General features: G+C 40.7%; 1 protein-coding gene across 2 annotated transcripts in view; it reads left to right on the top strand.

The window, feature by feature from the left end:
* The window catches only part of LOC102214959 (tankyrase-1-like), a 119,282-nt gene that overhangs the window by 42,981 nt on the left and 58,133 nt on the right, over nucleotides 1-18,168 (top strand). For both annotated transcript variants that reach the window (XM_005729259.1, XM_005729257.1), the window contains 2 exons: nucleotides 6,307-6,343; nucleotides 9,112-9,187. In XM_005729259.1, coding sequence (XP_005729316.1) covers nucleotides 6,307-6,343; nucleotides 9,112-9,187 — 113 coding nt within the window. The remainder of the gene's footprint in view (nucleotides 1-6,306; nucleotides 6,344-9,111; nucleotides 9,188-18,168) is intronic.

Genomic DNA, 18,168 nt, shown 5'->3' with positions numbered 1-18,168 from the left:
CACACACACACACACACACACACACACACACACACACACACACACACTCAGATGTTTTCATACATACTAAAGCACATCCTCCTCTTATATCACATAGTTGCCTGTCTGTTATTACTGGAAAATACGTCGAAGCATCCAAACACCACGCTGTAATCTGAAAGACTACTCTCCTATTAATATGTGACATTTTAAGTATTTTGCTGTCCCACTGACTCACTATCACTTACCATGAGTGAGCAGTCGTGGTCTGACGCGATCCATTTTAAAAGCAGCCATCTGTTCACGTCCTATGCTGCTCTTTGTTTTTTTTCTCCTCTCAGTCATGTTATTTTACCCTCACAGAAGGGGGATGTTCAATCGCTCAACATGTTTGCATCTTTATAATTGATTAGAGAAGCATTCCAGTAGCTTTGCTTGTAGTAAAATTTGTGTTTTATTGATGAGTGATTTGATTGAGTGTTTTGAGCCACTGTAATATACTTTTCTGGTCTTATATGAACTTCATTAACATCAAATTTTAATGTCTAGGATATCTTTCCTTTTATTAGCTGTGGCAGAACTTAAAATACCTCAAGTATCTGACCTTGTTTACCACTCCTGTGAAGTGGTCCCTCTGAGACCGCTACCAGGCAGCATTAATGGACAGGTGTTTTTCAGGTTGTGCTCTTTATTCAGCAGAGTCCTTATCTGTAATGAATTTGCTTTACTGTCTGTCGTTGGACAAAGCTTGAATTATTGATTTTCTGGTGCACTGACTTTTGTTCTGCCAGATCCCGCTTTGTGTACAGATTGTATCCAAAGCGTTTTAAAGTGCCACACACTGTCCCCTATAAAAATATTCAGTCCAGCAACAGTTTAATGCTGAGAAAAGCCCTCAATACCCTTTAATTGTTTGTTTTCTTTTCCATTATCTATCACAGTGCTAAAATTAAGCTATTTTCCACATTTTACTTGAACAAGCTTCTGAAATCTGAATAAATTCCACTTGAGTGCCATCTGAATGCTGCTTCAGTGGAAGGAAACAGCTAAAGGAAGTCTGAACTCTTGTTCAAAGGACTTACCATTTGTCACTCTCCCAAATTGTCTTAAATTCACATGCTGACCACAAAGTACTGCAAAACATGGCTTTCTTATTCTATAATTTTTTAAAAATGTAATTTTATTTTAAATGATTTTAAAACCACGAAACTTCCCGAGGACCTCCAAGTTTAAAATAGGTGGACTTTCTTGCCCACTTCTTTCCGTGGAAGAATGATATGAAAGCTGACCACTATCAAAAAGGAGTATGTGTCATTAGTCATGTTTTGAAGTGGTGCCTGAAGCCTAGAAGCAAAAAGGGAGCAGAACTAACAGCTAACCTTTTGTTGTCCTTACTTGATATCTGTGTGTGAGAGATGCTAATTAAAACTGCTGAGCCGCAGTTAGTTTAAATCACTATAGCTTTCAAAGCATCCTTGAATCATCCTGTGGTTGAACGAGGAAGTATATCTCATTTTGTCTGCATTTCAGCTGCTTTATTTCTGCACTGTGTGTGACAGCACGCTCAGCTAAACATAACAACACTGAATATGTTTGCATTCAGGTGTCAGTTTGGCTTAAATTGAATTAGGAGGCTGAGTCACTCCCTTCCTGCCACTAGTCATAACTCCAAATGTTGTTTTTATTTGAGACTTTTAAGTGAAAAGAGCCGAGCGTTTTAATGCAAAATGCAAGCCTCAGAGGTGAAAATAGTGGGAGTTGAATCAGTTAAGATTTTTTTTTTAAATTATTATTATTTGCTTAAAAAAAACCCACTGCAACACAGAGAGGTTAATGTCACTGGTGACCTCACCCACTGACACCCACTCATGAATATCAAAAAGCCTTGAGGCTTAAAAGCTTGATTTTAACTCAGTAAAGTTCAAAGTGCCATAACCCTTTGAACTCTGAAAGAAGTTTAAAATGTGACAAATTTATATGACAAGCAAAAGAAAAGCAAAAGCAAAATGCATTTATGTATTCACAGACAAGTGTTACAAAGGCAATGAAATAATGGAGTAATGGATGGAAACAATACAAAATTAACAGCTAGAAAAGCGAGAACACTGGAATATCAAAGCAGGGGAGCATTTATTGGATGAGAACTGCAATAACAACAGGATATACACTCATCTGCCACTTTATTAGGTCCACCTTGCTAGTGTTTTTGCCTCCAGAAATGCCTAAATTCTTCTTGGCCTAGTTTCAACAAGCTGCTGGAAACATTTCTCAGAGACGGTGGTGTCACACAGCTTCTGCAGATTTCATATGGAAGACGATCTGTTTCACCACATAGATCTTGTGACTGTGGAGGCCATTTGAATCATTGTCATGTTCAACCAACCTGAGATAATTTAAGCAGGCATCAGGAGACCAGTAGCAGCGTGAACTGCTATAATGCAGGACTGATCCAAGCTTTTGCATTTACACCAAATTCTGACCCAGCCATGCATTGCTGCAGTTTAGTTTTGGTGAAGCTGTGTAACTTGTAATGTCAGTTTCCTGTTTTAGCCAACAGCAGTGCCACATGATGTGATCTTCAGCTGCTGTAAGATGTAGTGGTTGTGGTCTTCATAACTTGATTGTAACAAGTTGTTATTTGAGTTACCTTTGCCTTCCACTCAGGTCGATGCAGGAAGATCCTGGTATATCCTAGTATTAGTACCAGCATGCCACGTCAGTCTTTCTTGCTCATTGTGATCCCTGGTTTGAACTTCAGCAGGTCATCTTGACCATGAAAATATAGCAGTAATGAAGAATTACAAATGTTAAAAAATCAAATCAAATCTGGTACACCCATTGCCCAAAATTAAAAGTTAAGCTGACTTTTAAGAAAATCCACATGGGCAGATCTGAGGGAAGCAGACAGAGAAATTCAAAGGTCATATAACACAGTCTGAAAGGTTCGATCACCCCAGGTACTTTTGCTTTTGTTCGGGACCGTGTACTTCACTTTAATCTGCAAGATGACGATTGAATGTGAAGGAGATCGGCAAATGTGTAGAAGACAAGTCCCCTACCGAAAAAACTCTATCCGTTAATGGAGTCTAATAAGAAAAAACAAAACAAAAGTTGTGTGTGATGTTTATCACTAATCAACTTTAACCTCCTAGGACCTGCCGTCCACATATGTGGACATCACATTTTAGGTTGTCCAGACCAAAATACAAAATTTTGCTCTACAAGGGCCTGACATCCACTTACGAGGACATTATATTGCCACTCTTCTATCGAAATTTTAAACAAATATCCTCATATGTGGATCTCATTTTTCTTAGAAACAGAAATCGGGTAAAAAAAAGAAAGAAAACAATCTGGTAATTCTTTGTTTTTACATTCATCAGGTCCCAATATGTCGAAATATCAAAGAGAAATTAAACATGAATGCCATGAAAGAGTTCGGGTCTCAGGAGGTTAAACTAAAAGTTCAATAATATAAATAATAGTAATAAAAATGATGATTAGAACAACATTATGCACCTGGGTTCAGGGATTGTGACTGTCAGGTGTGTAATGGAAGAATGAATCTGTCTCCGAACATAAATTGGTTCTGTACTACATCTTCTAATTTGGTTTCCCGATCTCTCTCTACATGTGTCTCCTTTCTCTTTGTATTCATATTTTTCTATTGTCCTTCCTGTCTGTGCCCCTCTCTGCCTCCCCCACCACCCGCTTCTTCTTCCTCTCACTGTTCTGCCTTAGCCCCCCTAACACCAATTATACTGTGTCAAATCCATACATGTCAGTTTCCAGATCCCTAATCATCCCTTCTCTCTTTCATCTGCAAATCCTTTGTTCCTCCCTCCTCCCTCTTTTCCCTTCTCTGTAACCTTTCTTCTTTGCTCCTCGGCCTATACCCCACCCCTCCGTCTGCTCCATGTACACACAGCAAATCCTCCTCATCCTTTTTCCGGTTATCTCTATCACAGTTACCTCTCCATCTTCTTTTGATTATTTATTAATTTCCCATTTAAATTTTATACACTTTTCCTTTCTCTGTAGTCTCACTCAGAGAGGAACTTTGTTGGGTACATTCGTGTGAATATCGTCTCATGTTTGAATAAGTTCCCATGTCACTTTTCATTAGAAGTCACAAAGACTTTGGTGTTTTACTGGGCAGGCTCTACTTAGCAATGTCAATTTTCTATAGATGATCTTGTTTACAATCCTGTCTTTCTCCAATATTTAGAGTTAACCAAGTGGAACATGTTCATTTTCTCTTTTTTACCACATTTTACTAACGAAACTGAACTGCTAATAAGCTTCTGCGTTTTATCTACCAAAGCTTTTTATAGAATAAAGATTAAAAGTGGACTCCTTTTAACATGCTGCAGCAACAGACCAAACCAAGCCAGTGGAAAAAATATGAACCCAAAAACTTTCAAGCTGCATACTTTATCTCATGATACAGTAACTTAAGCATTCTCTGTCATAGTATGTGCTTAATATGTTAATATCCTAATTTTTTTGAGCCTATTTTGGTTTTAGCTTCAGTTTCCTGTTCCCTTTCAGTCGATTCACTCTTTACGACACATAAGTATGGGATATGATGCCCCCTCTATTCACACCTTCAGGCAGATGACCTGTGATGACATGCACAGGGCCCCACCTGCACATATGTACCTTGGTCATCACAGTCATCCCTCAGTTCTTATGATTTTTACCTCACTACGAATACTTCTGCTCTGCTGGGCTAGCTAGCTGTTGCTAATTAGCTCCTTTGCACTACAGCGATCAGTGCAATGCATTGCATGTCTGCCTGGGGATTGCTCACGCTAGGAGCTAAGCCTGTGTGTTTTGTCGCCAGCTCTGTCGCTTGACCCTGGAAAGACAGGTGAAGTTTGTGGAAAAAGTGCTGGGACGGACAACTGTCGCACGCACTACCCTCTCCTCTCTAAGTCTAGGCCCCTGGCTTCAATTAGCTGGGCTGACCTCATGGAATATGTTGATGGGGGTTAACCGAAGACGAGCCGAAACCATGCAGGAGCGCTGACCAAGCCCGTGCTCCCCATGCTTGGTCAGCGCTCCTGCATGGTCCCCATAAGTTCAGCTCGACTCAACTCAATTTGGTTCTTGTGGGTGTTTTCATTAGCAGGTAGTACCTGGTACCAGGTGTTTTTTTTTTTTTTTAGTTCTTGCTTGGCTAGGGCTTCCAAGTGACCTGAGTAAGTACAAAAATGTGATGTCTACAGACTGCATGCCATCAGTTGGCCAGTCACTCAATGAGTCATGAGATTGACTCCTTCAAAACCGCCATTTAAAAAAACAAACAAAAAAAAACAGCAACGGAGTAAATGGGTGCACAAAAAGTCTGACAAAAAGGCATACACCTGCAGCAGGTATACCATCGACGTTCCCCATTGTTGTGCTAAAAAAAGAAAGAATAAAATTGTTTTTTGTATTTACTCATGTGTAGGTAAGATTTTATAGAGGGGGTTTTATTATCCATGATTTTATTTTAATATTACTGTAAAATTGGTGATTTTATTTTTAGTCCCCAGTTATCTATAACCACAAACCCTGAAATAGGGCCAGTAATGCCAAACAGGCATAAATAAATATGGAAGTCAGTCCAGCAGTATTACAGATGTGTTCCTCCCCCACCCAAGAACATCTGTTTCAGTGGCAGAAAAGACACATAGAGGAAGTTGTGAGTGTTTTGACTATAGTGTATGAGGGAGGCAGGGCTATGCGAGAGGGAGCGCAAGAGGGTGAGGAAGCAGGGGGAGGGGTTTGTTTATTTCAGTTTTTTTTTTTTTTTTTTAAATGGTAACTGCGCCTCCTGAGCCCATGGGGGGGGGGGAGGCAGGAAGACAGAGATAGAAAAAGAGGAGAGAGAGGGTGACTGAGAGAGGAACAGGAATGATGGAGAACGTGGGACGCTCGTTAGCAATATGAGCAGCGGCCGAGACACCGGAGACAAACGCGGCGAAGGAGAGAAGGATGGAGAGACGCACGGGCGGATAGAGGCAGAGCGTGTGTCGGTCCTCCGCTCGTCGCCCAAACAATGAACGTGCTGTGGTCGCTGCCGGCAACACATCGTCACGGCAACCGGAGCCAGAGGGGTGCGCGCTGAGTGAGAATAGCAGAGAGGAGAGAAAGAGGAGGAGGTGGAGAAGGGGGTGTGGGGGGTGGAGAGGGATAGAAAGAAAGATGGTGTCTTCCCCCAATAGTCAGTGTGCGAGTCTTTACATGGCTCCTCTCTGCGCTTGATCATGTGTGTCTGTGTGTGGTTGATGTGTGTTACTGGCCAGTTGTCTGACACCATGATCTTCTGTAACCATCTAGGTGAATACAAGAAGGATGAGCTGCTGGAGGCGGCAAGGTGAGTACCAGAGTCTGCATGCTCTTCTTTGTTTTCATTTTTGTCATGCTCCCTCTCCTGCTTTCTTGCCTCTTTAAGCCTCCCTCTCATCTCTTGTTCCCCTGCTTACTTTCTTCTCAGCTTGACTCGCTGCTGTGGTTTCCCCTACCCATTTCTACTCTTCATGTATCTCCTTTCGCCCTCCACGTCTGATACCCTTTATTTTATTTCTCTGTTGTTGTTGTTGTTTTTTCATCCTCCACACTCGTTTGTTGTTTCCCATCAGAGTTCTCTTATTTCTGATTTCCTGCATGTTCCTGTCACTCATGCTCTTCTCTTCTCTTCTGTTTACTTGCCTCCTGATTTTTTTTCTTTTCTTTGCTTCCTATTTGTCAAACCGTTTATCACTTGAGCCTCTTTTTTTTTTTTGCACACACACTCAGCTCCCACACTAGACAGGTTTTTCAGATATAGAAAGCTCAGTACTTTTGAGCCAGTGACACTTGTGCATTTTGGAGGCATGTTATGGTTGCAGGCAGTGCATGTGGGCTGTGAGTGTGTGTGTGTGCACTTGTGTGTGTCTGCCTGTTTCCATCTCTGGGCATGTGGAAGTGGAAAAGCTTTCATTTAGGATTGCGTGTGGGTGGCTGATCGCTCCAGTAGACCCCCTCCTGTCTCCCGCTCTTCCAGCCATGCACAGATGCACGCGCACATGCACACACACACACACACACAATCGTAAGGCAGCAGCTGGCCCAGTATAGCATTACCACTGTATTATGGGGTCAGTAGGCTGTTTAAGTGTGAACTGTGATCCCACTGTGGCGCTCTCACAGCTGAGCCACTGACTGGCTTATCACACATGTAATTTTCCAGAATGTTTTTATTTTTTCTTGGTGTGTGTGTGTGTGTGTGTGTGTGTGTGCGCACGCGTGTGTGTTGTGTGTGTGCGCGCGCGTGTGTGTGTGCGCGTGTGCGAGCAAAAGAAAATTTTTTTTTTTAAATTTCTCTTCTTTTGTTTTTAACCTTTTCATTTATGGGCCGGATAGCTTTCTTGAGGAGTGCAGTGGCTCTATATATTCTTAATGTATGTGACAGCAAATATTAGACAAGGCAGCTGATGCAGAAAGATGTCTGCCCAGTGAGGCAAATCTGTCCCTTTAAGGCCATCAGTCAGCTGACAAGAAACTCTGTGGTGATCTGTAAAATGGTATCTGATGATGATGGTGATGCTACTTGGAGGGAAACAATAAGTGTCACTCCTCACCTCGTTGGCACTACAGGCAAAACAGGAAATTCTCCTTTTCAGCAGTTGTGCCAAAATCTTATTTTCACTGATCAATAGCTCAATCATACCCACCGATCAGCTGCATTACATGTAGCATGCCACGTTAGAAAAATCAGGAGGTGTACTAGTTGCCAAAACAACCAGCAACTGTGATGTTACTTTGGCACACACCATATTGCAAAAACAACCACAACGATAAACTGTTTGTAACCCTGCTAGCTTCTTGTAGCTAATAGGCAACAACGGTACTACTATAAGGTTTTAATGGTGGAGCGTACATGCTTTAAACATACAGATTAAGTGCATTGGAACCTTTTTAACAGGATGAAAGTTGGATGTAAGTTGCAGGTGGGCTGTTGCTTTAGTCAGGGCTGTGAGTGTAAAAGAACTGCATTTCTGAAAACATTAAGAGACATAGCCAGAAGCTGGTCCATTAATCAACTTAAATGGTTTGAGAAATTTATTGGCTTATTCTTTTTTTATTTTTGCAGTCAGCTGCTGGGTGTAACTTCCTGATAGTGGCAAGAAAGCAGCGTAACATATTTCAGAAAATAGTGAGATATTCCTTCAATTTTTGACTAATTTCAGATAATATTCATGGCCACAGTGTAAACAAATATCCAACACATCATGCATCAAAAAGAAAGTCTCTCTTGTATTTGCTAACAGTCCTTGGAAAAGAAATAGAAGGAAAAAGGGGAAGCCACTGCATACTGGAACTAGAGGTGGACAGGAAAAATTGCAGAAGAAGAGAGCAGGAGGAAAATAGAGGAGATAACTATGAGGAGGGGAGAACTAAGAGATGGGAGGTAATGGTGGTTGGAATGGGGTGAAAAGCAGCTACGAGAGTGAGGAAACATGGAAACTTCACTCTGGGAGAAGGACTGGATGTGAATGTTTTGTTGTTTTTTTTTTGGTGTTTTTTTTAAAAATAGAGTATGAAAAATATAGACACAAAGAGAAGGAAGGAGACGTCCAATCAAAGAAGGGATAAAAGAATTAAAGAGGAACATGGAAGAATGGGACAGTAATCCTTTTTTTAAACCAACTGACAGCTTCTTATTTTATGGCTGTCGGAGTGGATGGTAGTTGGATTGGCTGCTGCCTTGGCATCACTTCCTGGTGGTCATCCAATGTCAGGCCAGTCAGTCCAAGAACCAGGAAACACAGATCAGCAGTACAGACAAAATCTTAATTCCTCTTTAGCTAGGTGGCCAAAGAGGCATCTCTAATTGATTTTCATGGCATATTGCACTCAATTGTGCAGGAAAACACTAGTCCATCCAGCATCGGTCCATCCTCCAAACATTTCCTCTGCCAGTACGTTTTTGCAGATCAAATTTCTCAGGCTTTTTGCCTCAATCTCAAGCTTCTTATCTAATTTTCCCTCATTTTCTCTCCTCCATACTGCTGCAGAGCAACGGTGCTAATCCTCTGTGGTGGCAGTGATTGTTTTCTGTCTAACGTTTGTGTGTTTATGTATGTGTGTGTGCATTTGCAGGAGTGGAAACGAGGAGAAGCTAATGGCCTTGCTTACGCCGCTCAACGTCAACTGCCATGCGAGCGACGGCCGCAAGGTAAGAGTAAAGCGTGTATGCACAAAAGCGTATCCACCCACACAGAGTCGAGCAATAATAAGCTCATCACTCATTTCCTGAGTGACTGAGCAACTCGGAGGGGTTTTAGGGGTACAAAACCAACCAACTGGTGGTTTTATTTTATTATTTCGCCCAGAAAAGTTAAACAAATGCTGGTATTGGCTGCTGTGGGCCTTGGCTTTATGAAATAATCCTAGCACTCACCAGCAGGCTTAGCCTTTCTCGGCTGTCAGTCAATAAAATGAATAGATGAAGACACAAAACCTTCCGTGAATAAATTAGTACCCGTGCTGAACAATAGCAGAGGATGGCAGGACGCACAGTACTGTCACACTCAGGGATACGGTCTCTGAAACAAAGGTACAGTTTTTGTTTTTTTTCCTTCTTTTACAGCTGATTGAAGTATATGCAAATTGTGAAGTTACCCCCCCCAATAGCATACTTGTATTTGAATGTCTGCACTACTGCAGTTGCATGTACATGGATTAGCTTTGAATAGTAAGAAGAGTGAAGAATGGATTCCGGTGTGTTCATTGACAGTAATGATAATGACACAGTTCCCATCCTATTCCTCATTCAAAGCAAATTATTTTGTGCAAAATGAGCCGAGGCTTTGAAGGACACACAGTTAAGGGTAACTTTTAACACGAAGGTATTTATATAAAAGATTAAATAGTAAAGCTAAAGTTGCAGGTATGATTTATTAAGAGTTATAGTCTTAAAAACCCAGCTTATCTGCTCCATAAGGCCTGTAAAGATGTAGTGTGATTGACAGAATGGCTAGCAACATGCTTGAACGACCTCTGAGCAGCCTTTTTGATAATAACATTGATAATTCTGACTGGCTGTGGAGAAATTTGTGAGAACTTGAAACCAGTGAGAGATGCCCAGACAGAAATCTTTCACATAAAATATCTATAAGTGGTCAAACCTTGGCAGAACTTTTGAGTACTCTTCACTCAGAAATATAAGGTGACTAAGATTGTTCAGCCTTGGCAGAGCTTTGCAGTCTCTTCACAACCTTCATGCTTAAGCAACACACAACCTTGGTCAAGTTGTTGTCTTGTAGTTTCTGTATAATGCTCAGTTTTGGATTATAAAAATCGTCTTCAAAAATTCCTGAATCCACATCTACATCCAGATCGACTCGAAAAATCACTTGTTTGGCCAAGGCACCATCTCTGGTAAGATTTTCACTCCGGTCTCTTTGTAACCTTCAGTAATCATTCTAACAAACAGACAAACTGAACCAGTCATATAACCTTGTTGGCAGAGGCAACAAGCAAATCTGTCCGTTGTCATGTGGAGTTCAAGCCCTTGATGAGATGCCCAGTTTGTAAGACACTGTTGGTACAGTAGCTTGAGTCTAAAATGCAAGTCATGTGAAGGGATGAATAGAGTCCCTCCTTTTAAAGACATTTTAGAGACATTAAATTAAATTTGTGAAATTAGCTTTGATTTAAATTAATGGTCATCTTGGAACAGTTCTCCGAACATGTCCAAGGGAGAGTAAAGGAAAGCCCGGTTAATTAGGAGGCACCCAAGTGTGGGCTCATTTCCAGTACTGTCAGATGCAAAGCTCAACATACTGAAAGCTGCTTAGTGAATTGGAAGCACAGTTTACAACTTTTCCCATAATGGTCATATGGAGGGTATATTGCAGAGTCCTTAGGGTCCTAAAATTGAGTCTAAAATGCTATCAATCGTCTAAAGTTTAAGCCTTTAAAATGTCTCATTTGACGGGTCATAAAAATGTATTGAATTTTGGAAGCTAATGTTGTAGAGAGTTGATTGCACATTCAGTCTTTTAAATGTTATTGTAATGATTACACTAAAACAAAAATAGCAATATGGATGCAATAACGACGAATAAAAGTTGCGTGGCTTAGTCAGAACCTGCTGTAGTTTTTGTGTCAGAATCTGGTGTGTGGGCTGGCTCAATATCTCCTCCCATAAAACAAAAATAGCAACTTTCGATCAAAAAAAGGATTAAAAAAGTAGAAGTTAAAAATCTTCTTGTTATGAGAGCATTCAACAAGAACAGTTGGAAAAACCCAGTTTGCAAACTTTTGCAAAAAAAAGAAAAAAGAAACAGAGTTACTGTCAACAAGTCAGAAAGACTTGAAGTGGACAAAAGATGCCGCCGATGTTTCCCATCGCCCAATAATGTTCTATATTTACATTAGGACCATTACCAAGTGCAACCCATGTATAACTCACTCTGTAGCAACAATTTTAACTCTTATATCTTTCTTTGGGGACAATGTTTGAACACTAACAGGAAGATCAGGGATGTTCTGGACTTGGGACATGATGACTTAACACCAGTCAAAGAAAAACAGAGCTGATAGATGTCAATTGCTTTAACTCTTTCCCCCATAAAGATAAGACATTATTACAGAAACTACTCAGTTTGGAAAAGAGCTTCAATATACTCCTAGTAGGGCTAATGAGTTAAACCATGCCGACCAATTGTGACTAGACAAATTCATTTGTTTACTCTTCAAGCCTCTTTGGGACTCCATTTTCCCTTTCTTACAACTATAGATGTGAATTAGGACTTCAATAACATTCATAATGGTCTAAAGTAAACTTTCGGAAACCCTAATTATAATTAGACCTTTTACTTAGTTGAATAATGCTACAGTTGAATAATAATAATAAAAGTGAGATGAGACTGTAGCAGTCAGCTAAGGTTGCAGTTTGAAGTTAATTCTGATCTCATTAGCTTGCAGAGGATAAAGTGAGAACTTAGAACTTGAAAGAATGCCAGCCACGCTAAATGAAATGCCAGGTACAACACCAAAAGTACACAGCCCTACAGAGAAAAGTGCTGTATTATATCCTGTTAACTTAATGGAGAAACTTTTGTGACTACAGCCTCACCGCATGCGTCCGCAGGGAGCCCTGAGCCTAAGGTTGAGCTCTGCTGCATTGCAGCAGCACATCTGGCTTATGACTGATTAGTCCCTCGGATGAATAACTGGAAGGAGAAGCAAACTACTCTTCTAGTTTTGTATTTTTGTAGCTTTAGTTGAAGTACTCCCTCTGGCCTTGCACATTACTGTTTTCCAGCCTGACAGAAATAAAACCTTGTTTTTTCCTTGAGAACAGAGTAAGACAGTTCCACTTTTCAGCAGCGAGTGTCCAAACAGTTTTGTGGTCCCACTTGAGCCCTTATCGAGTCTCTCTTGGGTTTTTTACTCTGAACTGTTATTCTTCTCAGTGGAGAAGAGACTGAGAGTTTAGATTTTCATATTAAACTAAACCCTAAACCCAAAAGTTTGTGCTTGTTGTATGTCAGATTATGTTAGAAGCTCATCTTGTGACAAGCCACGGTTTTCAATAACAGTAAAGTACTGGCTGCTAGATTACCAAGGTTTTAACTGTTATTTTACAATTTTCCTTTAAACAAGAACAACAGCTTCTTAATGTAAAGTACTGCAGTGGAGTATAATAGTGTTATCTGTTGGTTTCTTTGGTTTTCTTACTGTAATCTCCATAAACATGACAGTAAAATGTATTAAAATAAGTTAGATCTATAGCTGCAAAAACAAAAACAAAAACAAGGTAAACCAGGTGGCAATCTTCATGTTCTTATTAATTTACACTGAATTCAATCCTTTATTTTCTTTTACTATTAGCTTTTATCTAAGGATGTAACAGTACCAGAAATGTAGTAGTTGGTGCTTATACGATGTTATAGGACCTTAGCCTTCAGTATCTGGGCTGCCTGCTCAACCAAGTGGGAGCCTTATGTTTTTATTTTTATCTCCAGTACCACTAGAAGAGCAGTTTAGCAAGATTTTGAGTTCAAAATAACCGTTCTTTACTTTGTACTGGGCTCATTTTATCGTCTCTGTCTTTCCCATTAAGTCAGTTATGTTGGCAACCCTCAAAAAAACAAAAAATGAGCAGTAGGTTGTTGCTACTGTTGTGCACACTGTTTACCTGAGATGACCATATTAGGCATATGTAGGGATATGCTCTTTATACAGAGCCAGACTCATTTGAAACTTTGCTCATGTTCATGTACATCAAATATTGTAACCGTATATATAAAAGAAAATGAGGAAAATCCAAACAGGTCTACTTTAATCCATTTAGGTCCATTCACTCCTTATCATAAGAGTGTCCTCGATATGAATTGCACTCAGTTTAGTACAGTAGGGCTAATAGGAAATGATCATTCTCCCCTCAAAATGATCGATTTATGGAGAATTGTCCATAAATCGAGCAACTATGTCCTCTGATTACACAGCATATGTTTGAATTTCTTTGCAGTGCGTGCTAAATGAGTGATGATAGGGACTGAAGATGGATTATAAGCAGACTGAAGGCACAGAGTTGAAACATGAGTGGGACTCAACATGGCACCATACAATGAAATGTTATAGCAGCTTGCTGTTACTATTTTTCTCCCTTGAGGCATCAACATGCTCAGTGTGTAGCACTATTCAGAAAAATCAGTACATTCCCTTTATTTTTTTAAAGCATTTTTTTTTTTACATTTCGAGTTTTAACTTAGTGATCTGGTTATATTTTTTTTCAGTAAACAGATATCTGCAATTTATTGGTCACCGATGCAAAACGTGCAGTACATTATTGGTTGCTATGGCAACTGCTGGGACAACCAGGGAGCCAAAGAGATCCTTTCACCCTATACTTTTGGTAACTGTCATATTAATGCTACAACAGCCTTGAGGAGGCTCTTTCCTCTAATTATGGGTACTTGGGTGTGTTGTTGATGATACTCAGCTGCAGCTTGTATTCATCACATCACTCCCGTATCCGTAATTGTGAGAGAGCATCCTCTAGCTATTATCTGTGCAGGTGGCCTGCTGGGGATGTGAGACCCCAGAGGGAAAACCGTATAATTTGAAATTCTTTGGATATGCAGGGGACAACTGCAACGGATCATTGAGGGACGCCGAAATTTAATGGAGCATGAGTATAGAAACATGCAGCCTCATCCAGAGAATAAAAATTGTGTTCAGACAGATACTGAAATGACCTCTTCTACTTAATCTGTATTTGTAATGCTCTTTAATTGCCTGGGCTGAAAGCACTCGTGCAGGGTAGATGGAATACATTTGCACTCCAGTGCAGATTCATCCTCACTATGGTCTTAGGGTATTTTAATGGGGCGTACGACTAACAGAAATGATTGAATTCTACTTACTGGTTGTAGATATTGGTTGAAACTGGGGGATAGTAAAAACTTTTGCAGTTGTCACCCATCCTTTCACTTAAGCAACCAAAGCACAGTCGCCTGATGGAAAGTGTCAGAATAAAAACACTCAGTTGCAGAAAATGAAATAATGGGTATTACATAATACAGATGCAAATTCTTAATGTAATGTGTGTGTAAAAAAGCAAGCGTGGCATGTAGCATAAAGGTATCCTGATGGTTGGAAACACTGCCAGTGAGCTATATTAATGCAGGCCATTCACATGAAATAGGATTATTATAATATACACAGGCATTTGCCCCAAGTTCTGAAAAAACAACACACATTTTTTTCATTGAAGTATGCAGATATGCAAAACGTACATAACTTAACCAGCACTTTTATAACAAAATCTGCAATATTTCAACGTATAAAATATTGACATTTATCATCATAAACAAGAGGGGAGCATCACACTCACACAGATAATGAAAGGGCACTACACAGAGCCTGGAAGAGTCCTAATGATTGATAATAATGGTACTCCTCTTTAAAATTAAACAAGAGTCACTGCCGTCTCTTTCGGTCTTCCTCTCTTCTCCAGCCTCTTGTTCTCCATTTCAATTTAATTAGATATGGCACAGACTCTCAGTCTCTCCCTTTTCAACCACACATGCGTACACACACTCCCACGAACAAACAAAGATCTGGAGCATAAATGTTATTTGCAGACGGCTCTTCGAGAATTAAAAAGCTCTGCTTGTATACAACATACATGAGAAGAGACGCACAGAGGGAAGGCAAACAGACAGAAACAGACCTTATGCCCAAAAGTATGTGGACAGGCTACGGTCAGAGTCAAAGCTTTAATCAATCACAAACAGAATGCTGTCTTACGGGTAATTGGCGTATCCGTAATGCTCTTTAGCTACATTAACAAACAGCTCATCTCCCTCAGTGTGTGAGCTCCCGATAGTTAGCAGTTTTAGAAAGAGAAGTAGTCTGGTGCGAGGATAAAGAACAGCTGGCCTGGAAAAAATAAGCTGTGTCGGTTCTTTGAGCACAATTTTGTTATATGTGATGCAGGATTAAGCTACAAGGTACGTAATTACTACAAGGGAGGGGAAAAAACACATTAGCTTTGTTTCAGTATCTTCAAACAGCCACGTCACTTAATGTGCTGAATAGGGGCAAGTTAAGCAGAAATGCCCAGATCTCCCTCACCCCAGCCACCTCCTCCACCCGTTCCGGGACACACACACACACTAACACACACACACACTAACACAAACACATTCCGATCACAACTGAGAGATGTAATCTCTCCAGCGTGTCCTGGGTCTGCCCTGGTGCCTCCTCCCTGTCGGACATGTCTGGAACTCCTCACTTAGGAGGTGCCCGGGAAGCATCCTGGCCTATGGTGTCCTAGTGACATGCCTGTTCATGGACACCCTTATGTTCAAACATGGTTTTAGTTCTGGACAAACTGCCATTAGCACAGAAGCATCAACAATAACAGAACACAACGTCGTGTTCAGGTTGGACAGGCCATTCCTCCCAGTCACATTTTCGGTCTCACTGTCATTTCCCACGTGAGATTCCAAGTCCCTCAGTAGGACAGTGGAGTCACCAGATTGGGCATCTTTCATTACCCTTATCAGGGACCCCCAAGAAGGTTGGGTACTTTACACTGTACTTTGAACATACTGAAAATGTCACGGCTGGCGGAGTGAGCCGTGTGGTGTGGAGGAAAAGGAGGACCCAAAATGCAGCAGTGACTGATGATACGAGTGATGTTTATTTACAAAGTGGTAGTGGCAGAAACAGGCAGTGAGGCATGACAAAACAACTGAAGAAACCTAAACTGGGAGAACTAACTGACAAACCTGAGACCATACAAAAGGGGTGCGGGGCAGAGAGACGCAGAGACAGGAACACCATAGAACGCAGAGATACACGGATGAATGCAGACGAGCCGACAACGAACACAGACCGACACCCACTAAATATACACACACAAGGTAATTGGGTAATCACACACAGGAGGGAAGGACAGCTGAACCTAATACACATGAGGACCGGAAGAGACAAGCTGAACACAATGACAACTGACACAGACTTTCAGAACAAAACAGGAAATCTAGAACCTGAACCGGACACAAGGGGGGAGGGCACAGAATAACTAGAACAGAGGAAAATAATCACAAAACACAAAACGCTGGGTCAACGACCCAGGACCATGACAGAAAACAGTCAGGACCCAGGCCTGTGTTCAGGTATTTGTGTGTTAGAGTAGGCTCCCTGTCCACCAGAAAAGGGATTGTCCACGTCCAATTAGCTAGCCTCAGCAGCCAGAGATTGGACTGCCAAGGTCCAATCCTCACTGCACTGAACCCTTTGGCCCCTCCTCTTGGGTTCCAAATAAAAGGAGTGGGGAAAAAAAGCTTTGATAATGCTTTTTTTTTCACTACTGAAAGAAAATGTCTACTTTGAAGATTTATATGTATTTGAGAAATACTCATTAGTGCATAAGACAGTTAATCCTGACATTGATTTTATGTGACAATGCCAGCCCTGTGGTCAGGTATTTGCGTCCATTTGGTCATGTGTTGTATGTAGGCCTGTTCCAGTCACTGTTTTCCTCTCCACAGCTCTATTTCTGAACCTCTCCTTCTTATTACACTCCACCACAATATAGATGCCCCTTTGTGTATGTGTGCCTGCATGTGCGCGCACTCAGATGATTGAGGAGCCATCAGAGTGGGTTATTATTAACACAGCTGAGTGGATGGTGTTATCAAGCTGCCTCTATTGAAACCTACCGCTTACTCCCATGTACACACACATACATGCACACACACTCTTACAGCTCTCAGATTGCTTCTTTATGAAAATGGCCTATGCTTTCTGACTACCCACTCCGTACACACGGAGGTTCCACATGCGTACTCGTCATGTCTTAAATGTTCACTTTTACCTTCTTGTAGCTTCTGCTGCTCAGCAGTTGTGCTTGTAATCTAGTTCTCTGTTTGGTTTTCAGGGAATACATTTCAAGTTTTGGATTGTGTCGAGCTGCCTCTGCTGTGAATGTGTGTTTGCATTTGTTTGTGTGTGTTTGAGAATATTGTGAGGTTTTGGATCTATATCTCAGCAGTGAGAATCATCACCCACTTGTGTTCCTGCTGGCACGAACATCAAAGAAATACACAACTAAAGAGCAAGAGCAAGACTCAGTGTTTATCGTTCCCATTTGATGAACAACAAGGGTTTCAAAACTTTTCAGGAATACAGCAGCAAATTTTTAACTCTAAAGAAAAAATGGCTTTGAAATTTGTTTTCAAAATCAGGACTTCTTAGTCTCTTTTGTGTTTTCTTTAAAGAATGTTATTTTTTTTACTTTACTTCTGATAACTTAAATTAGATGCCAAAAATATTTTTGGAGTCATATAAGAGGTCAGTAAGAAAAAACGGGCAGTGAAAAAATATAAATAGCTTTGCAATATTTATTAAACTTCCAAGTATTTATATAAATAATTAAAATTTTTGACCTTGGTAGTTCTGGGAGCAGAAACTCCTTGTTGAAGCCAGAGGTCAGAGAAAGATGGTCAGACTGTGTTGAGCTTTTGAGGAGACAACAGTAACTCAAGTAACATCTGTGAAGGTTCTCAAATAACCACTTGTTACAACCAAGGTATACCGAAGAACATCTCTAAAAGTGCAACAAAGCAAAGCTAGAAGCAGCAGAAGACCACACCAGGTGCCACTTCTGTTAGCTAAAAGCAGGATACC

Source organism: Pundamilia nyererei, unplaced genomic scaffold, assembly GCF_000239375.1.
Source record: "Pundamilia nyererei isolate P.nyererei 1_Seehausen unplaced genomic scaffold, PunNye1.0 scaffold00032, whole genome shotgun sequence".
NCBI classification, from domain to species: Eukaryota; Metazoa; Chordata; class Actinopteri; order Cichliformes; family Cichlidae; genus Pundamilia; species Pundamilia nyererei.
Note: the sequence above shows the minus strand (reverse complement) of the source record. Positions and strands in the feature narration are given on the sequence as shown.